The sequence below is a fragment of the Primulina huaijiensis genome, chromosome 4 (assembly GCF_012295235.1).
Source record: "Primulina huaijiensis isolate GDHJ02 chromosome 4, ASM1229523v2, whole genome shotgun sequence".
Classification (NCBI taxonomy): Eukaryota; Viridiplantae; Streptophyta; class Magnoliopsida; order Lamiales; family Gesneriaceae; genus Primulina; species Primulina huaijiensis.
Genome location: NC_133309.1, coordinates 19,348,953 through 19,367,419, shown reverse-complemented (window position 1 = coordinate 19,367,419; position 18,467 = coordinate 19,348,953). Strand labels below are relative to the sequence as shown.

At 35.8% G+C, this 18,467-nt stretch overlaps 1 protein-coding gene across 4 annotated transcripts; it reads right to left on the bottom strand.

The window, feature by feature from the left end:
- Nucleotides 1-14,579: 14,579 nt before the first annotated feature.
- On the bottom strand, nucleotides 14,580-17,258 carry LOC140975342 (vesicle transport v-SNARE 12-like). 4 transcript variants are annotated; one of them, XM_073439003.1, is made up of 6 exons: nucleotides 17,114-17,258; nucleotides 16,864-16,975; nucleotides 15,594-15,652; nucleotides 15,304-15,489; nucleotides 15,012-15,182; nucleotides 14,580-14,836 (listed from the first exon to the last, which is right to left on the bottom strand). In XM_073439003.1, exons 2-6 carry the CDS (start codon nucleotides 16,958-16,960, stop codon nucleotides 14,684-14,686), a joined length of 666 nt encoding a protein of 221 aa, XP_073295104.1. In that variant the 5' UTR covers nucleotides 16,961-16,975; nucleotides 17,114-17,258; the 3' UTR covers nucleotides 14,580-14,683. The 4 variants fall into 4 exon arrangements, with proteins under 4 accessions (XP_073295104.1, XP_073295105.1, XP_073295106.1 ...); XM_073439004.1 differs by having other exon boundaries at nucleotides 17,110-17,233; XM_073439005.1 differs by having other exon boundaries at nucleotides 16,864-16,970; nucleotides 17,114-17,226.
- Nucleotides 17,259-18,467: the final 1,209 nt, after the last annotated feature.

Below are 18,467 nucleotides of genomic sequence, written 5' to 3'. Positions count from 1 at the left end.
GTTTTGTATACACCTTTTGTATTTATCAAATCAAACTTATCAAAGTTTAACACTTTGTGACGTTTGTCGATTGTTTTTCACTCGGGTTGTCAAAGACGAGTTCTTTGAAGGTTCGTTTGAGATCGATTGTTATCTTCGTGAATATTTGTTGCTAGGCTTTTCATAGCTTAGAGGTGAATATCACAAACCATTACTTGTTTTAAAAAGTTCGGGACAACACAAAGTTCTTTTTTCATCGAATCGAGGGTGTGACTCCGTTTTTAGCGCATTTGCTTTTTGTGATTGAAGAATCGCATCAGTTTGTCTGCTGTAATTCCAAATGCAACTGATGACGTGGCCAACTTATCAAGAATCAAACTGGTCGACTGATCAGTTAAGATGATCTATATCTGGTAATCAGTTCTAGCTGATTTTCTTTCAGTTATAAAATATATGTCAGCTTCAGTTTGAGTATTTTAGTTGAGATATACTAGTTCACATTCAGTTCTAGTATCGATCAGTTTTTCAATCTCCGAATCTTTTTATGTTCATCAGTTTTGAGACTTATTAAAGGTTTTGAGAATTTAGTTTATTAACTTCATTTCTGCATAATCCTATTTCAGTCTGATAAGTCTTCTTCGGTTCTATGATGAATTTTGTCTATCAATTCGGTCATTGTTCAGTTATGGTCTTCAGTTCGGTTATTGGTTGGTTTTTCAAACTCCGAAACTTATAATTTCCCAACACTTGATTTTGAAGTGCTTTTATTGTTATTGAAACCGAGACCAGTCCTGTCTTCTGATGATTTTTGTAACTCTTGCATTTCCACTAGACTGACTTATGACTTGTTCCAGAGCTTGACCAGTTCAACTAGTTTCTTATTTTCAGAACTCAACTAATGATACTCAACTCGCACTCGCTCATTCTCAGTTTTTAACTTTGCAATTTCTTCTTTGACACCCCACATTTCACCTGACTGTTCCTAGTTAGGCTCAGTATTCTTGTCAAAAAGAACTGATTGCTAAGCTTTGAATTACTTGAATGCTTGAGAAATTATTTTATACTCATTTACCATATCATGTAATTAGGGGTGAGCATTCGTTTGGTTCGGTTACCGATCGAACCGAATTATCCATAACCGAACCGAACCGAAATATTTAGCCATAACAGAACCGACCGAATTAATTTTTATAACGATGAAAACCGAATCGAATTAAAATCGGTGACCGAATTAACCGATTAGTTTTTAAAAAAATTGTGATTTAACTTTAATTATATATGTAATTTTTCTTGAACACTACAGTCTACACAAATGGAGAATTGAGAAGTGAGAACGAGAAATTCAGTTAGAGAAGTGAGAACGAGAGTATAGATTAGAATTAGGATTGATTTTAAAATTAAAAATTAAAATATATATAAAAATTGATAAATAATAAAATTTAATTAAATAATATTATTTATAATATCGGTTAATTCGGTTAACTGATTTCAAAATTTTGAAAACCATAAACGAACCAAATTAACCGATATAACCGAATTTTTTTTAATTTGAAAACTGAATTTCCGAAATAACCGAATCGAATTTTTGAATTGGCTCGGTTCGGTCGGTTAATTTTGTTTAACCGAAATCTTGTTCACCCCTACGTGTAATGATGTGATTAAAACATCTTGTGTAAAATAAGTTGAGTTAAAATCGAATACCTCTTCACTGGTAGATTCTTGATCAACATTAGCCCTGAGGAACTGAACTTCTTCTTCATCACTCCCACTGAATTCTCTGACTCAGACGAATTAGAATATGCCCACTAGGTCTTATTGTTTTAGGCCACCAGAGCTTTTTGGTCATGTGTCTTCTTGAATGATCTCTTGATATCTTTGGATTTTTTCTTCTTGTCAAAGGATCTCTTATCCTTATCTGTTGGTCTACGATCATCTTTCTTGGGCTTTGGACAGTCAGCTATGAAATGACCAAGTTTTCTACAGTTGAAACATGAATTGTCTTCATCACCAGATTCTCTCTTGTGATGTGATCTTTTGTAAGAGCTTTAAAAGTTCCCTTGATTTTTCCTCAAGAATTTACCAAACTTCTTCACAAAGAGTGACATGACATCATTACTCAACTGCTTAAATGATTTGTCCTTGAAAAGTGATGGATCCATTGTTGTAGCAGCTAAGGCTTTTTTCAGTTGGGTGGTAGATTGTTCGCCATCCATTGATTCTAATTTAAACTCATAAGCCTTTAGATATGTGAACACATCATTTAGTTTCAGTTTGCTTAGATCTTTAGATTATCTCATTTTCATTGTTTTGACATCTCATTGCTTTGGAAGGCCTCACATCACTTTCAATGCAACTTCCCGATTGTTGTATACTTTTCCTAGAGCACTTAGTTAAATTCACAATGGTGCTGATTCTTTCATCAAAGTCTAGCTCAGACTCTCCAAGCTTTATATTAATGCTATCAAACTTTTGTTTTGCGACATATAATTTGTGTTAGAGTAAGTGTCCGTCGAGCCAAGTGTTGGCCGAGTGTTCACAATGAAACTCTATGTATAAACAATCTTTATTTTAATTATATTTGAAATTATTGTTTTGGCGCATCTTTATCTGTATACCCATGCTAGTTGCATAGATAAAGTCCTTGAATATACAAATAGTAGAAAGAATATGAGATGCTCATATGATGAGTATCATGAAACTCATATTTGGAATACTGTATATTCTAAACAGTTCCTAATCGATTCAGCCGCCGATAAGAAGGATATAGGCCGCTCGAGTTGAGACTAGTATATGCGATGTGATTACCATGTTTCATTGGTAGGGGACATTGTGATGTCCGAGCATGCATATAGGTGCTCCTGGTAGAGTGCACTGAACAACCTTCCATAAAGGACTTTCCAAGTGGTTCTCACTTATCGAGTGGAAACGTCCTAGTTTATGGTTGTACACCATTAGTCCTTATGACCCGGGACAACATTGAGACTCTATATGCTAGCGTTGTACTTTGACTTGTTTACCGACTCTCATGGGGTCATCAGGTGGCAAGGTTGGGTGTTCTGTCGAAACATATAGGAGTCGATGCATTGTAGTCGGGGATTCACCGCTTACCTTCGGGTATGGATATCCTATGTGTATGTAGTATGAAATCTCTGATCAGAGTATTGGTGGTAATTATGAAAGGGGTTTCATNCATTGAGGGCCACACAAGTACTAGCTTTCTAGATCCCGTTGAGAAGTAAAATAGTTCAATGTGTTGATTGGCTTATAAAGGAGTTTATAAGCGTAAAGAAAAATAGAAGTACGACTTCTATGAGGGGAATGTAACTTTTAATTTGTGGAAGTGTTCCTAAATTAAAAGTTGGCCAAATAAATAATGTATTTGAAAATTGTGATTTTCATAAACATTATTATGGACTAAATAAAATTAATTCAAGTGTTAAATTAATTAAAAACTAGGTGGCATAGTAGAGTCCAAATAATTAAATTAATTCAAGTGTTGAATTAATTAAATAATATTGGGTCTTGTAGAACCCAATAGGAAATAATTATTCAACTAGAGGGCTTGAGTAAAATCAAGTAAAGTTTAAATGGTCTCAAATGGGTTTGAGATATTTAAATAAAAGTCCATGGGCTTTGTAATTGTTACAAGCCCAAGTAGAAAGCATGCATGAGAGGTGAAGGGTTGGGAGACTACTTTTTCAATATCCAAGACATGGCATGCACATGCTTAACTTTACTTTTTCAAGCACCAAGAAAAGTCTCCCTTCTCTCCTACACTAACCTCTTGGCCGAAATTTAGCACAAAATTCTCCTTCATTTTCTTCTTCAATTTGTTGAGGAAATCACACACTTCTCAAAGAAAAATGCTCTAATTTTTTTAGTGCAAAATTAGTGTGGGTTTAGCTTGTTGGTGGTGGGCTTGATTTTGAGCAAGGTGTGCTCAAAGGAGGCTTGTAGATTTGTCTACCTATCAAGAGCCAAGTTGTTTACATCTTGGTTGGAGCCATCATCAATCTCAATAGATTGATAGGTAATTTTTCTAAAACACCTTATGTATGACATTTTTTTGTTTATTGTATTTGCTACACACAACTAGTTGAGGTGCTCGGTTTTCTTCTTGAAAATATGTTTTTCGAAAATTCCGTTGCGCATCCGGGCACCGTAACCGATCCCCTTTCAAGCGGTATCAGAGCTATGGTTACTATTCTGTGTAGCATATACATGATATTATATTGAGGTCGATTTCTAATCGCATGAGATGATTTGTTGCAATGAAATCAAGGCCGGTTTGGTTGATTTTTGGGCAGTATGTTGCTGCCCATTTCGGGCAGCTTGGGCTGCTCGAAACTGGCAGCAAGGGCAGCCCCTTGGGCTGCCCTAACAACCCCTTCATTTTAAATAAAAAAAATTTTGTAAGTTGGTCGGAATCCGCCAACGGAGCTCCGGTGACGGCGATGACGACTAGGGTTTCCAAAAGTGTTTTGGATTATCAAAGTGTCATGGGCCTTGAAGTTGTTGGGCCATTAGATGGCTAACATATTTGTGAAATTTAAATGGACCAAAATATTTTCGGTGAAAAATGATTTTTTTGGCCCTTAAGTTTAAATTTATAAAAGTTGTAAATATTTTCTCATGAAATAAACAATTGAAGTTGTACTTTAATTATTTATAGTAAATGGTGATTTACAAGAAATTCGGTTATAAATAAATTAATTAGAAAGTAGACAAAGGTATTTGTATACTTTGTTAATTTAGTTTATAATCGTGGCGGTTAGTGATTGGATCAAGATATATAATATTGGATCAATTGATTATTGTGATAATTAATTGGTGGTGTATAATATGTGATATTATGCATGAAAGATTATCAAAAGCCCAAGTCCAATTTGCTAGGTGTATGCTAGGATATTTTGTGTTGAATGATTGTAATATTTATCAATTTACAAGTGGGTTTGGTTTATGGCTCGTTCCCACCCCATTAGATGTATCCCTATTTGTCATGGATATTTAATTGTAAATATTAGTATACTGGAAGATCAAGATTGGAAGATGGTGACCTTGATGATTATGAAGATCGAAGACATGTAAATATTGGAAGCATATGTAATAATTTCATTTGCATCCTATGCATTTCCCTAGGATTGGACCTAGGCCCGTGTTTAGCTCACATGGGCCATTAGTATTGGGGCGATTGATCATCCTTGTTTATTTTATTGTTTATAATATATGCATGATATGTTATAAATAATGAGTATGTGCGTTATTATTATGATAATAACAAAGTTGCATGAATTCAGCAAACATACGATCAAACATGGCAAGATTTTAAATAAAATTAATGATGAGACCTTTCAAAATTAACACCCCTCATTTTGAATAAGATTCAAAATTAATATCAAGCCCGAAAAGGGGAATTATAAAGGTGATTATAATTTCCATGTCTTCCAACGACAATGGGTGCATGATGAACGCTACCCGTGTTCGGGGCTCGGCTCATATTATTAGGGGGGCTCTAGACACCGGAAAGCTGTGACCATGACTTGCGAGCTAAGTGTTATATGCAGGCTTCTATGAATGATGAGCTGCAGAGGCGTTTTGAGGATGCAAAGAGTGCTGCTGACATTCATTTGCATCTCAAGGAGCTCTTTGGTGAGCAAACAAGGCCTCTTAGGCATACTGCCGTCAAGGAGCTGATCACTTTGCGCATACAAGATGGGGCCTCGGTCCATGAGCATGGCCTAAAGATGATTGGGCTCGTGGATAAGCTCGTTGGCATGGATCTTACATTGCCTTCGGAGTTGACTACCGACGTGTTGCTCTTGTCACTGCCTAGCTCATTTGATCCTTTTGTGGTGAATTTCAATATGAACAAGATGGAGCCGATCCTTGAGGAGTTGGTAAAAATGCTTGTTATCTTTGAGTCCACCATCAAGAAAGAGAAGTCGGTTCTTTATGTGGGCTCTTCATCTGGTACGAAGACCGGTCCACCTGGGAAGGGAAAGAAGCGTTCTTTCCAACGTCCCAAGAAGAATGTGCCCTTGAAGAGGCAATCTCCGAGTCCCGCTGTGGCAGCCATACCAGTGAAGGCTGACAAGACTGCTGATATTTGTCATCACTGCAAGAAGCCTGGACATTGGAGGCGTAACTGCAGAGAATATCTTGTCCAGAAGAGTTCTGAAAACGGTATGTTCTATATTGAAGTAAACATTTCAATTAACTCTACTTCTTGGGTATTGGATACCGGATGTGGCTCACATCTCTATAATGACTTGCAGGTGATGGGAAGAAGTAGGAGGCTTAGGGAAGGTGAGACCTTCTTGAGGATGAGTAATGGAGCAAGAGTTGCTGCCAAGGCCATGGGAGATATCTAGGAGATATTTACTTGCTTTTGAACAATTATTTTAAGTTAATTTTAAGAGATTTTTTGTTTTTACCAGAATTGGTGAAAAACATTGTTTCCATTTCTATGCTTGATAAAGATGGATTTTCTTGTTTATTTAGCAAAGGTGTTTGCAACATTTACAAGAATAAATGTTTAATTGGTACTGGAGAATTTGAAAACGATCTCTATAACTTAAAATTGAAAGATGTTCTACTAAACAATGTCCAAGCAATAACAACAAACAAAAGAAAATAAGATACTCTAAATTCAGCACAATTGTGGCATGCTCGATTAGGACATATTTCCCTAAGAAGGATGAACAAGCTAGTGGGAGTAGGCATGTTTGATATGTCTGATATTAATACTCTCACGACTTGTGAATCCTGTCTAAAAGGAAAGATGACCAAAATTCCCTTTTAAGGGCCACGTGGAGCGAGCCAAAGAGTTATTGGATTTGATCCATACCGATGTGTGCGGTCCGCTTAGCATCACCACTAAGCATAGACATGCCTACTTCATCACCTTTACCGATGAATTTTCGATGTATGGGTATGTGTATTTGATGAAATACAAGTCTGAAGCCTTTGAAAGGTTCAAAGAATTCAGAAGTGAAGTGGAGAAACAGTTGGGAGGAAGCACCAAGTCACTTCGATCGGATCGAGGTGGTGAGTACTTGAGTGCCGAGTTCCAAGAGTATCTTCGGGAGAATGGGATTCTCTCGCAGTGGACTCCGCCCGCTACACCGCAGTTGAATGGTGTTTCGGAGCGTGGTAACCGGGCTTTGATGGACATGGTTCGGTCTATGATGGGGTTCACGGAGTTGCCGCCATCTTTTTGGGCATATGCGCTTGAGACAGCGGCACTGTTGTTGAACAATGTCCATTCAAAGGCAGTTGATAAGATACCATATGAGATATGGATGGGTAAGCCTCCCAAATATTCTTATCTTAGAATATGGGGGTGCCCTGCTTATGTGAAGCAGGTAGTGGGAGATAAATTGGATAGTCGATCCATTTTATGTTACTTTGTGGGATATTCAAGGAATTCTGTTGGATATTATTTCTATCATCCCCAAGAAACAAAGGTGTTTGTTTCTAGGAATGCAACCTTTTTGGAAAAGGAATTTCTATAGAAAAGGGGAGATGATAGAACTCGAAGAGGTTCGAGAGACACCCACAATTGTGGAACCCACACCCGAAGAACCAAGAGAGAAGATACAAGCTCCTAGAAGATCCGAGAGAGTCTCGAGAGCACCTATGAGATATGGTCTGCTTCTTGAAGAGGGACATGATGAGCCTAACCATGGATCTGATCCAAAGACCTTCAAAGAAGCGTTATCTGATGCCGATTCATCCAAATGGCTTGAAGCTATGGAATCTGAGATGAATTTCATGCATTCGAACCAAGTGTGGAATCTTGTGGATCTACCTGAGAGAACTGTTTCCATAGGGTGTAAATGGATTTACAAGAGGAAACTTGGGGCGGATGGGAAGGTATTGACCTTCAAGACGCGATTGGTGGCAAAAGGATATACTCAAAGACAAGGAGTTGACTTTGAGGAAACCTTTTCTCCAGTATGACTATGAGATATGGCAGATGGATGTCAAGATAGCCTTTCTTAATGGGGATATTAAGGAAGAGATTTATATGTCTCAACCTGAAGGGTTTACATCTATCAGAAGTGAGCATATGGTATGCAAACTTCAGAGATCTATTTATGGTCTAAAGCAGTCATCTAGGAGTTGGAACCTCAGATTCGATAGTACAATCAAAGAGTTTGGTTTTACTAAGAATCTTGAGGAACCCTGTGTGTATAAGAAGGTCAGTGGAAGTGCTATGACATTCCTAGTACTTTATGTTGTTGACATTCTACTCATTGAGAATGATGTAGGGATGTTGCAATCAACTAAAATATGGTTAGCGAGTAAGTTCTCGATGCAGGTCTTGGGTGAAGCATCTTTTGTATTGGGAATACAGATCTATAGAGATAGGTCAAGAAGATTGCTTGTTCTCACCCAATCCACATACATTGATACCATCGTGAAGCGGTTCTCGATGGATGAGTCCAAGAGAGGACATCTACCAATGTGTCATGGCGTGTCCCTATCCAAGTCTATGTCTCCCAAGACTGATGCAGAGATAGCGGCGATGACGAGCATTCTTTATGCATCTGCAATTGGTAGCATCATGTATGAGATGAAATCTACACGTCCTGACGTGGCTTTTGCACTAAGTGTAGTGAGTAGATATCAATCGAACCCTGGTCTTCCACACTGGAAAGCTGTGAAAGACTTCCTCAAATATTTGAGAAGGACCAATAAGTTGTTCTTGGTCTATAGGGGTGGAGAACTGAAATTGGAAAGCTATACCAACTCAAGCTTCCAAAACGATATCGATGACTCGAAGTCAACCTTTGGGTTTGTATTCATGCTCAATGGTGCTGTTGTCTCTTGGAAGAGTTCCAAGCAAGACAGTACTGTGGATTCCACCACTGAGGCCGAATACATTGCTGCATCAGCTACAGCAAAGGAGGATGTTTGGATAAAGAATTTCTTCCAAGAGTTGGGCGTCATTCCTAATGGAGTTGCTCATGTCCTGGTGTTTTGTGACAACACGGGATCTATAGCTCAAGCAAAGGAGTCAAAGTCTCATCAGAAATCCAAACACGTATTGAGAAAGTATCACATCCTCCGAGAGATTGTGGAAAGAGGAGAAGTGTCGATGTACAAAGTCAGCTCCGCAGATAATGTTGCTGATCCACTAACTAAGCCTTTACCTGGACCATTATTCGAGAAGCATCGCGAATCGATGGGTTTGAAGCATATGGGTAGTTGGCTCTAGTGCAAATGGGAGATTGTTAGAGTAGGTGCTCGTCGAGCCAAGTGTTGGCCGAGTGTTCATAATGAAACTCTATGTATAAACAATCTTTATTTTAATTATATTTGAAATTATTGTTTTGGTGCATCTTTATCTGTATACCCATGCTAGTTGCATAGATAAAGTCCTTGAATATACAAATAGTAGAAAGAATATGATATGCTCATATGATGAGTATCATGAAACTCATATTTGGAATACTGTATATTCTAAACAGTTCCTAGTCGATTCAGCCGCCGATAAGAAAGATATAGGCCGCTCGAGTTTGAGACTAGTATATGCGATGTGAGTACCATGTTTCATTGGTAGGGAACATTGTGATGTCCGAGCATGCAGATAGGTGCTCCTGGTAGAGTGCACTGAACAACCTTCTATAAAGGACTTTCCAAGTGGTTCTCACTTATCGAGTGGAAACGTCCTAGTTTATGGTTGTACACCATTAGTCCTTATGACCCGGGACAACATTGAGACTCTGTATGCTAGCGTTGCATTTTGACTTGTTTACCGACTCTCATGGGGTCATCAGGTGGCAAGGTTGGGTGATCTGTCGAAACATATATGAGTCGATGCATTGTAGTCGGGGATTCACCGCTTACCTTCAGGTATGGATATCCTATGTGTATGTAGTATGAAATCTCTGATCAGAGTATTGGTGGTAATTATAAAAGGGGTTTCATAGATTACACCATCGATGCGACTACGTCATGACACATAGTGTCGATTCTTTGACAGCTCTCAATATACCAATAGTTGTCGAATCGGTCGGGATATATGAGATGAAAGGACCGTACTATACGCTAACCATAATTGAATGGTTCTTGTAGGCACTATCATTTGATATCTTGGGAATCATGTAAGCGATGCTGCTAGGTGTTTAACATGATTGGTTGGGTACTATCAGACTTGAGTTCTGACGTTCTTATTATCAAGAAGTTGATAAGTAAGAATAGAGCGATTGGGGTATGCTCATATAAGGTTATGTTTAGTCCCGAATCACATGGAGATGTGAACCCACGGTTAGTTGTATCAATGAACCATTGAGGGCCACACAAGTACTAGCTTTCTAGATCCCATTGAGAAGTAAAATAGTTCAATATGTTGAACGGCTTATAAAAGAGTTTATAAGCGTAAAAAAAAGTAGACGTACGACTTCTATGAGGGAAATTTAACTTTTAATTTTTGGAAGTGTTCCTAAATTAAAGTTGACCAAATAAATAATGTATTTGAAAATTGTGATTTTCATAAATATTATTATGGACTAAATTAAATTAATTCAAGTGTTGAATTAATTAAACACTAGTGGGCCTAGTAGAGTCCAAATAATTAAATTAATTTAAGTGTTGAATTAATTAAATAATATTGGGTCTTCTAGAGCCCAACAAGAAATAATTATTCAACTAGTGGGCTTGACTAAAATCAAGTAAAAATTTAAATGGTCTCAAATGAGTTTGAGATATTTAAATAAAAGTCCATGGGCTTTGTAATTGTTACAAGCCCAAGTAGAAAGCATGCATGTGAGGTGAAGGGTTGGGAGACTACTTTTTCAATATCCAAGGCATGGCATGCACATGCTTAACTTTACTTTTTCAAGCACCAAGAAAATTCTCTCTTCTCTCCTACACTAACCTTTTGGCCGAAATTTAGCACAAAATTCTCCTTCATTTTCTTCTTCAATTTGTTGAGGAAATCACACACTTCTCAAAGAAAAATGTTCTAATTTTTATAGTGCAAAATTAGAGTAGATTTAGCTTGTTGGTGGTGGGCTTGATTTTGAGCAAGGTGTGCTCAAAGGAGGCTTGTAGATTTGTCTACATATCAAGAGCCAAGTTGTTTACATCTTGGTTGGAGCCATCATCAATCTCAAGAGATTGATAGGTGACTTTTCTAAAACACGTTATGTATGACATTTTGTTGTTTATTGTATTTGTTGCACACAACTAGTTGAGGTGCTCGGTTTTCTTCTTGAAAATCTGTTTTTCGAAAATTCCGTTGCGCATCCGGGCACCGTAACCGATCCTCTTTCAATTTGTTCTCTTTAGTTTGATCATTGTATTCACATAATTGAATCAGTTTCTCTCATTTTTATTTAGCAGATTTCCATATCTTGATCTTGCTGAATGTGTTTTTGTCCAAAATTTGGTACAACATGTCTTTAGCCACATTGTCCAAATTTGATTTCTTTTTATCCTCACTTGTTTGTTCAGCAATGGACTTTTCAATCATCTGAGGTGCATTATCAGTAATTGAAAAAGTTGTATTAGCCTTAACTATAATCATTGGTCCATCAGTAATGATATACCACATATCATTGTCTTGTGCAGTTAAGTGAGCCTCTAGTTATCAAAATCCTCTTTGTAAAACATGGGGATTTACTGAAACAGACCATTAAATAGATATTGTACAGAAATGAAATTAACCTAGCTCTGATACTACTTGTTAGGATTGGGTGATTGGTTAGAAGGAGATTGAATAAACCATCACACTATTTTGTCCAAAATTTGATTGGGTTAACAACTTTGAATTTCATAATTCTCGGCAATTCAATATTAGTTGGCCAATCAGATAAGTTCTGTGCAGAAAGAAAAGTTAAACTGATAGATTGAACACTTAAAAATGGCTAAGTAAGAAAAACAGTTGGGTTATCTAGAGTAAGCTGACTGAAATGTAAATGACACAAATATGTTTCTGGATGTTCATATATTTGAATAACTCCTACATTACCTCTTTTTCCTTGTAGGAAGGACGTTAACTAGAATGCTTTGGAGATTACAACTTTGGTAACAACCCGATTCTGTAGGACTTTTATCACTACTTAACTGAAACTCCTAGTTTAACTGACTTACTTAAACAACACTAAACAATGCACTAATTTTCCGTTTACGAGTATTTCGAACTGAAAATATTAAGCACAAATTGATCCTCAATAATCTAATATAATATTTAAGTGTGTGATAAGATATCTTGGAAGTAGTCAGGGTATTGTAAGTTTGAATACTTGAACTTATGCGATGATTCTAGAGAGCCTAACTGATTTACAAGTTTCTCTATTTATAGACTTGGATTTGACGTTCAGTAAACTCAAATATTGTATATGTTCCAAATATGGTAGCCGTTAATCCCGTATTTTTCACATCACTATCCTTTCTGAAAATTCGTACAATGTAGGTAGTGCTCGTGGATTTCTGACAATACAAAGACTATTGGTTTGGAAGACTTTATCCAATAATTCAGCTTTGTAATTCTGAGTAGTCTAACTTATTCTTCAGAGAATGTTTCTCTATTTACTCAACTATTTTTTAGTCCAGTTGGACTTTAGCTATCAGTTCGGTAGACCTTGATATCAGTTAAGTTTCAAACGGATTTTGTCTTATAATACATTCAGTTTAGTTCACGATCAGCTTAATTCAGTTTAACTTATTATTATTTCAGTTTGGCTCAGTATGTTGAATCACAAAAATTTAATTGATTCATCATTTTTAATTAACACATTTAATTAGCAGTAATTTTTTTAAAATCATATTTTATTTTCATTCGGACATGTGATATTTTATCGACAAAAATTTGCTTGATTTTTTTTATAAAACTACAATGCATGTCTTCTTATTATTATTTTTATAATGTAGATATATTCGATCATGTTTTTTTATTTTATAATAATTTCATATTATGATTCAGGTAATTCGATTCAGTTGGTTTGTCAATCAACACAGAATCATCAACGCGATATTGTATTGTTTCTTCATTTTTTTTTCCGAACAATTAAATTTTATATAGCATGTGTTCAAATTGTTTTCCCCCAAGATTGGACATGTAAATTGTCAAATTTATTTCAATTACCACTATGTTAGTTGATATTATTTAAAAAAAATGTATATGAATCTTATGGTTTTTCTATATTTTAATTTTCTTTTTTTATATATTTCAAATCAGAGATTTTCTTTTGATTCAAGTAGATATGCATATAAAATGATTATTCTTTATTATTATTAAACAATTATACATTTGAGTGGAATACTGAGTTTTCAAATGATACATTTTTTATATATTATATTCGATTAAAATGTTGAGAATATGTAATCTATTTCAAAAAATAAAAATATATTATTTTTTAATTTTTAATTTTCTTCATTTCTTCTTTCTTTCTCTTATTTCGTTTTATAACATGATTGTAAATTAACGTTTGTACCCATAAATAATTAGGCTATGACGTCGAAGTGAATTTCATTTTTTAAAAATAAAAACTATATAAGTAAAAATTTAATTTATATTTTAGATTTTCTTTATAGATATATGTTCATATTTATCACTTTATCCATTGAAACTTTTATTATTTTGAGACATAATTATCCAACATCTTCGAAGAAAAAACTTAAATTACCGCTATTTAATTAAAGGGATGTATAACTAAAATATAATGCAACGTAAACCAATTTTGACGTGGTAGTGTTTGTTATTTTTTGTGAAAGAATACTAATCTGGAAATAACAGATTTTTTGGTGGAAGATATGAATACACTGAGACATGAAATAAATGATTTTTGTGTGGGTAAAATTGGACTGAAATTTTTTGATGATTGTAAATTGTTTGAATGTGTTCGAAAGAGAGCTGAAAATTTATTTAAGTATGAGTTTATTTCATTTACAGGGAAAACATATGTATAAAATAAAGAGAACCTTAGAGAACCGAATGAGTAACATCACAAGTTTCATTTCAAGTTAGACAAATTAGTTACTAAGAACAATGATGTGTTGTCAATGCTGGTGAAAGATGTAGAGAAACCAAGTGAGACTTCAAAAAAAACAAATGAAATAAAATAAAGTAAGACCCGACGTGTGAACGACTCAAATAAAAAAAAAATCATAAGAAAAAAAAAGACAAATATCAAATAGATAAATAAACATCAAATACAATGATTAAAAAAGCATGAAAATGAGATACGATGATGAGATTGTTGAATTTTATCGAACAAAGAAACATAAAAAAAATAAAATAAAAAACATATTTAATGATTTAAAAATCAAAAAAGAAAAATATTGGAGAAATTAAATCATTGATGTTTGAAATTATAGATAAACTGTCAAATAATATTAGTTATTGAATAATTTGTGAAAAAATTATATGTCTACATTGATTTAAAAATTTACGACCAATATTTCATAATGCACTCAAATTTGTTACCCACGTGCGTTGCATATGCTTTGCTACTAGTATATAGAAAAGTTTTAAAACTAGTAGTTGCGCCTTATTGGCATGCACGGTCTTTCACACCAAAACGTTGCATAAAGGAATTCAGGTTTGGGATTTCGCTGTAACTGCAACTCATTAAAAGACAGCATATGCAATAAGTAAGACGTAGCACTCTGTACGACTCAGAATAAACCCGATTCGGGTCGAAATTGTTTCACAGAAAGTGTTAGATACATGCCGGCAGAAACTTGTCACACATCAATGAAAAATTTTTATGTACAGGACAATGATTATTGCAAAGATAAGGGCAGCAATTATGGAACCAACAATCCACTTATTCCGGCTGATCCTTCTAGACATGGAAGTCAACACCTTTTTGCTCTTGTCAATCGCACTATCTACATCGGAAAGCTGCAAATGGAAAGAAATCAATTAGAACTACCATCTCTTGGATACGAAAAGGAGATCGAAGAAACATGATTAAGTTGAAGATGTTCTGCACAGAAGGATCAGAACGAATCTTTGATCCACAAAAGAGAAGTTAGATGACTGTATAGACATTATCAAAATGGTGTGTGTAACATGCCTTCTTGTGAGAGTGTAAAAGAGTTTCACGTTGTTGATGCAAATCTTCAAGGATTGACACGCCAAGCTGTTCAGTTTCCAGCGCAGCTCTTCGACTCTCCGTTAATCTGTCGGTTGATTGGTTTAGCCTCTCAGTTGACATTGCCAATCTGTCCCTTTGATTTGCAGAAGCCTGTTAAAATTTTGTTATTCTTGATAGATTGAATCCTAAGTGACCAATGGAATAGCTACAGGGACTGATGAAAACAATCAACAAAAGATCTAGAAAGATAAGGCACGTGAAATATGCATACCGTGTGTGCACCAGCCATTCCAGATTCTAAATCTTCATTAGAAGACTGATTAGAATTAAGCAGTGTCAATTTCTTCACTTCCCTTTTCAGCTTATTCAGATCGGCTTTATATTCCCTAAGCTTAGCAAGAAGTGAAGCTTTCAAGCTTGGCTGCAAACTTCGGGCCTCAAGATCCATTTTTCGAGTCTGGTAAAACAAACATATCAGCCTAGATGAACGCTAAATAAAATTGTTACTCAAAGAAACTAAATATTTGCAGCAACTTGAAAAATATGAAGCTTGAGTACTACCAGAACATCCGCATCATCCAATCCAGCTTGGAGTTCAGCAACCTCCTGTTTCTTTTTCTCTGCAGATCACAGTAACGTCATTACNATATATATAAAATTTAATTTTTTGAAAATGTAAGTTCTAGTGACTCGACGACATACATTAAATTATCTGCCTCGAATCAATGCCCCCCATCAGCCTATTATTGAACCCACTTTTTCAAATTCAAGTAATAAATTTACCAATAAGCAGCAATAATAACAACTACCAGCCAAAAGCATATGGGCATGGGAAAAGCTGCACAAGAATTGTAATAAAAGATCAAGGTGATCTTTGAGGACAATTAAAGGATTAATTCCACACCCCAATCAATCCAACTTTCATAATATTCATCATTTTATTCACAGACCACGGGTTCCAATCACATCCTAATCAAGATAACCAATTTCATTTAAAAGCCATACATCTTTATAAAATATAATCTTGAAATTCCCATGTATCTTATAAGCAATTTCGATATTGCCAACTTAATGAGTGTTGGAAACCACATCTCGCAAATATTTGAACTCGTGGAACATAACCAAAGAGTTATCAATATGCACCCAAGACCAATTTAGGGAAATATATGTGGTTTTGCACCGCAGATGCTTTACGCCTGTGAGCTTCGACTACAATAACATGTTAAAAAACAAATCTCCCAAAAGTTTCAGCTCGTGGAAGGTAGCCTAACATAAATTTTATACCTAACAATGAGTCTATTTATTTTCCTACATGTTGGAACAACTAAATATTTTAATTATTATTATGATTAAAATATCTATATCCATTCTTTATTTTCAACTCAGTCCATGGATTTAGATTGATCAAGGGCCAAATCTTGGAGTCCATTGGATCTAAATTCACTGGCACTTCATTAGGATCTTGCTAATGAAATGAGACCGACGACTTATCCATTAAGAACCTTTATACTACTTGAAAAACATGAGTTACAAGTAAATTTCAAGTTATAAACAAGATCATTCAAAACAGACTGTGTTACAAGAGCAAACCAATATTCATATCTTAGATCACTCTAACTATTCCGCATAGCTGACAGCAGCAAAGATTTCCGTCAAATTATAACACAAATATCAGCACGAAATAGATCGAGGCTGAAAGTTAGCAAACCAAATATATATCATTTGGAAAGGAAAAAATAATTAAAAAAAAAAACTTTACTCAACTGCGTACGATTAAAAGGATCGGATTAAGGTCTAAACCCTAAATTCAATGACTACAACATTAAAGTACCTCCATTGGGAAGAGCAGCGGCAGAGTTACATTTCCTTGACAAATTCGCGGATAGCTCACAATACTGCCTCTCATATCCTTCAAAAATCTCGCTCATTTTCCTCCAGCTCCTCTGCTCAATGAACCAAAAAAACAAAAACAAAAACAAAAACAAAACAAAACAAAATTGATGGATCGAACAAAGTAAATCAATTCATTCCCAAACCAACACAAGTGAAATGAAATCGCCGCAAGAATTTTACATACTTACAGAGATTCGGGGGATTGGCTTCGCAACGACGATTCGAGCGAGTTGACTCAGATCAGAGGTTGCATAGTTGCGCCAGGAATTGGGACGACGCTGATTGAATTAAAAACATGGAGAAAATTAAAATAAAATTGCCGAACGCACCAATGGGAATTTGAATTCTGCAATCACACCCTGGAATTCTAGTTATTTTTAATTTACTCCCTGTATTATAATTTTAGTTAATTAAATGTTTTTTTTAAAGGAAATTTCATTAAGCATGTAAAGAACTAAAACCATCATCCAAATGTTCAATCAAACAATGTGGAATCTCAAAATAAGTAGAAGGACTAGCATATAAATGAGTCGCTCGGGCCAAGGCATGAGCTGCTGCATTTGCTTGTTTATAAACAAACTGAACCGAGAGCAGTGTTCCTTGATTTAACAGAGATTTTCATTGGCGCACAATAGATCCAAATTCTGTATCATCATCTGTCGGGTTGTTTATGGCATCGACAACATTTTTCGCGTCAAGCTCGAAAAACACATTTGCAAGCTCCATTTCCTTGATCCAGGTAATAGCTTGAAGTAGCGCAAGAGCTTCACATTCCTTGTGTTAAGGGAAGTGTCTCCCAAATGGAAGGCACGTGAGGGCCCTGTGATTGAGATGAGCCAAGGATAAGAACTGAGTGATTGACAGTTGCAACAACTTAAAACCAACCAAAGAGTGCCAGTAATAAAGGAGGGAAAGCTTGAGTTGGGTCAGGAGATATAAATATATCTTGATGGCTCTCGGAAATAAAAAAATTACAAGGAAAGGCCCTACAGTCATAAAGGAAGAGAAGGATAGTGATTGAAAAAAAGAGAGAACTTGTGAGAAGTGTGTGAATCTTCTTTTCTGTAAATTTCCACTTTGTACTTCGGTTGAGTTGAATAAAAAGACTTTGTGCTGTTCTCCCATGGACGAAAGCCGAAAGGCTGAACCACGTAATTCTTGTGTGTTTCTAAATTTCGTGAATTGCTGCATGTGTTCGAGATTGAAACCATCTGGTGCAGATTGTCATATCTGGTTAATTCAACAAGTGGCGCCGTCCGTGGGAATCGAAGCCACGACACGACACGAAGAACGATCAAGAAGATGGGATCAATGAAATTTGACATCGAAAAGTTCACAGGGAAGAACGATTTTGGCATGTGGAGAATCAAAATGCGAGCAATCCTGATACAACAAGGTCTGGAGGAAGCATTAAAAGGAGAAGAAGCCATGACGGGTGATCCAAAAGAAAAGACCCAAAATCTTGCGAAGGCACAAAGCACAATCATTCTGTGTCTCGGAGACAAACCTTTGCGTGAGGTCTCCAAAGAAGCATCAGCAGCA

What these genes read in the sequence shown, in the direction of transcription:
- LOC140975342 (XM_073439003.1), bottom strand. Translation starts at nt 16,960, where the DNA reads ATGAGCGAGATTTTTGAAGGATATGAGAGGCAGTATTGTGAGCTATCC. An exon ending in CGCTGCTCTTCCCAATGGAG is followed by an intron (nt 15,653 to 16,863) that starts GTACTTTAATGT and finishes TGTGATCTGCAG; the next exon opens with AGAAAAAGAAACAGGAGGTT. An exon ending in TGGATGATGCGGATGTTCTG is followed by an intron (nt 15,490 to 15,593) that starts GTAGTACTCAAG and finishes TTGTTTTACCAG; the next exon opens with ACTCGAAAAATGGATCTTGA.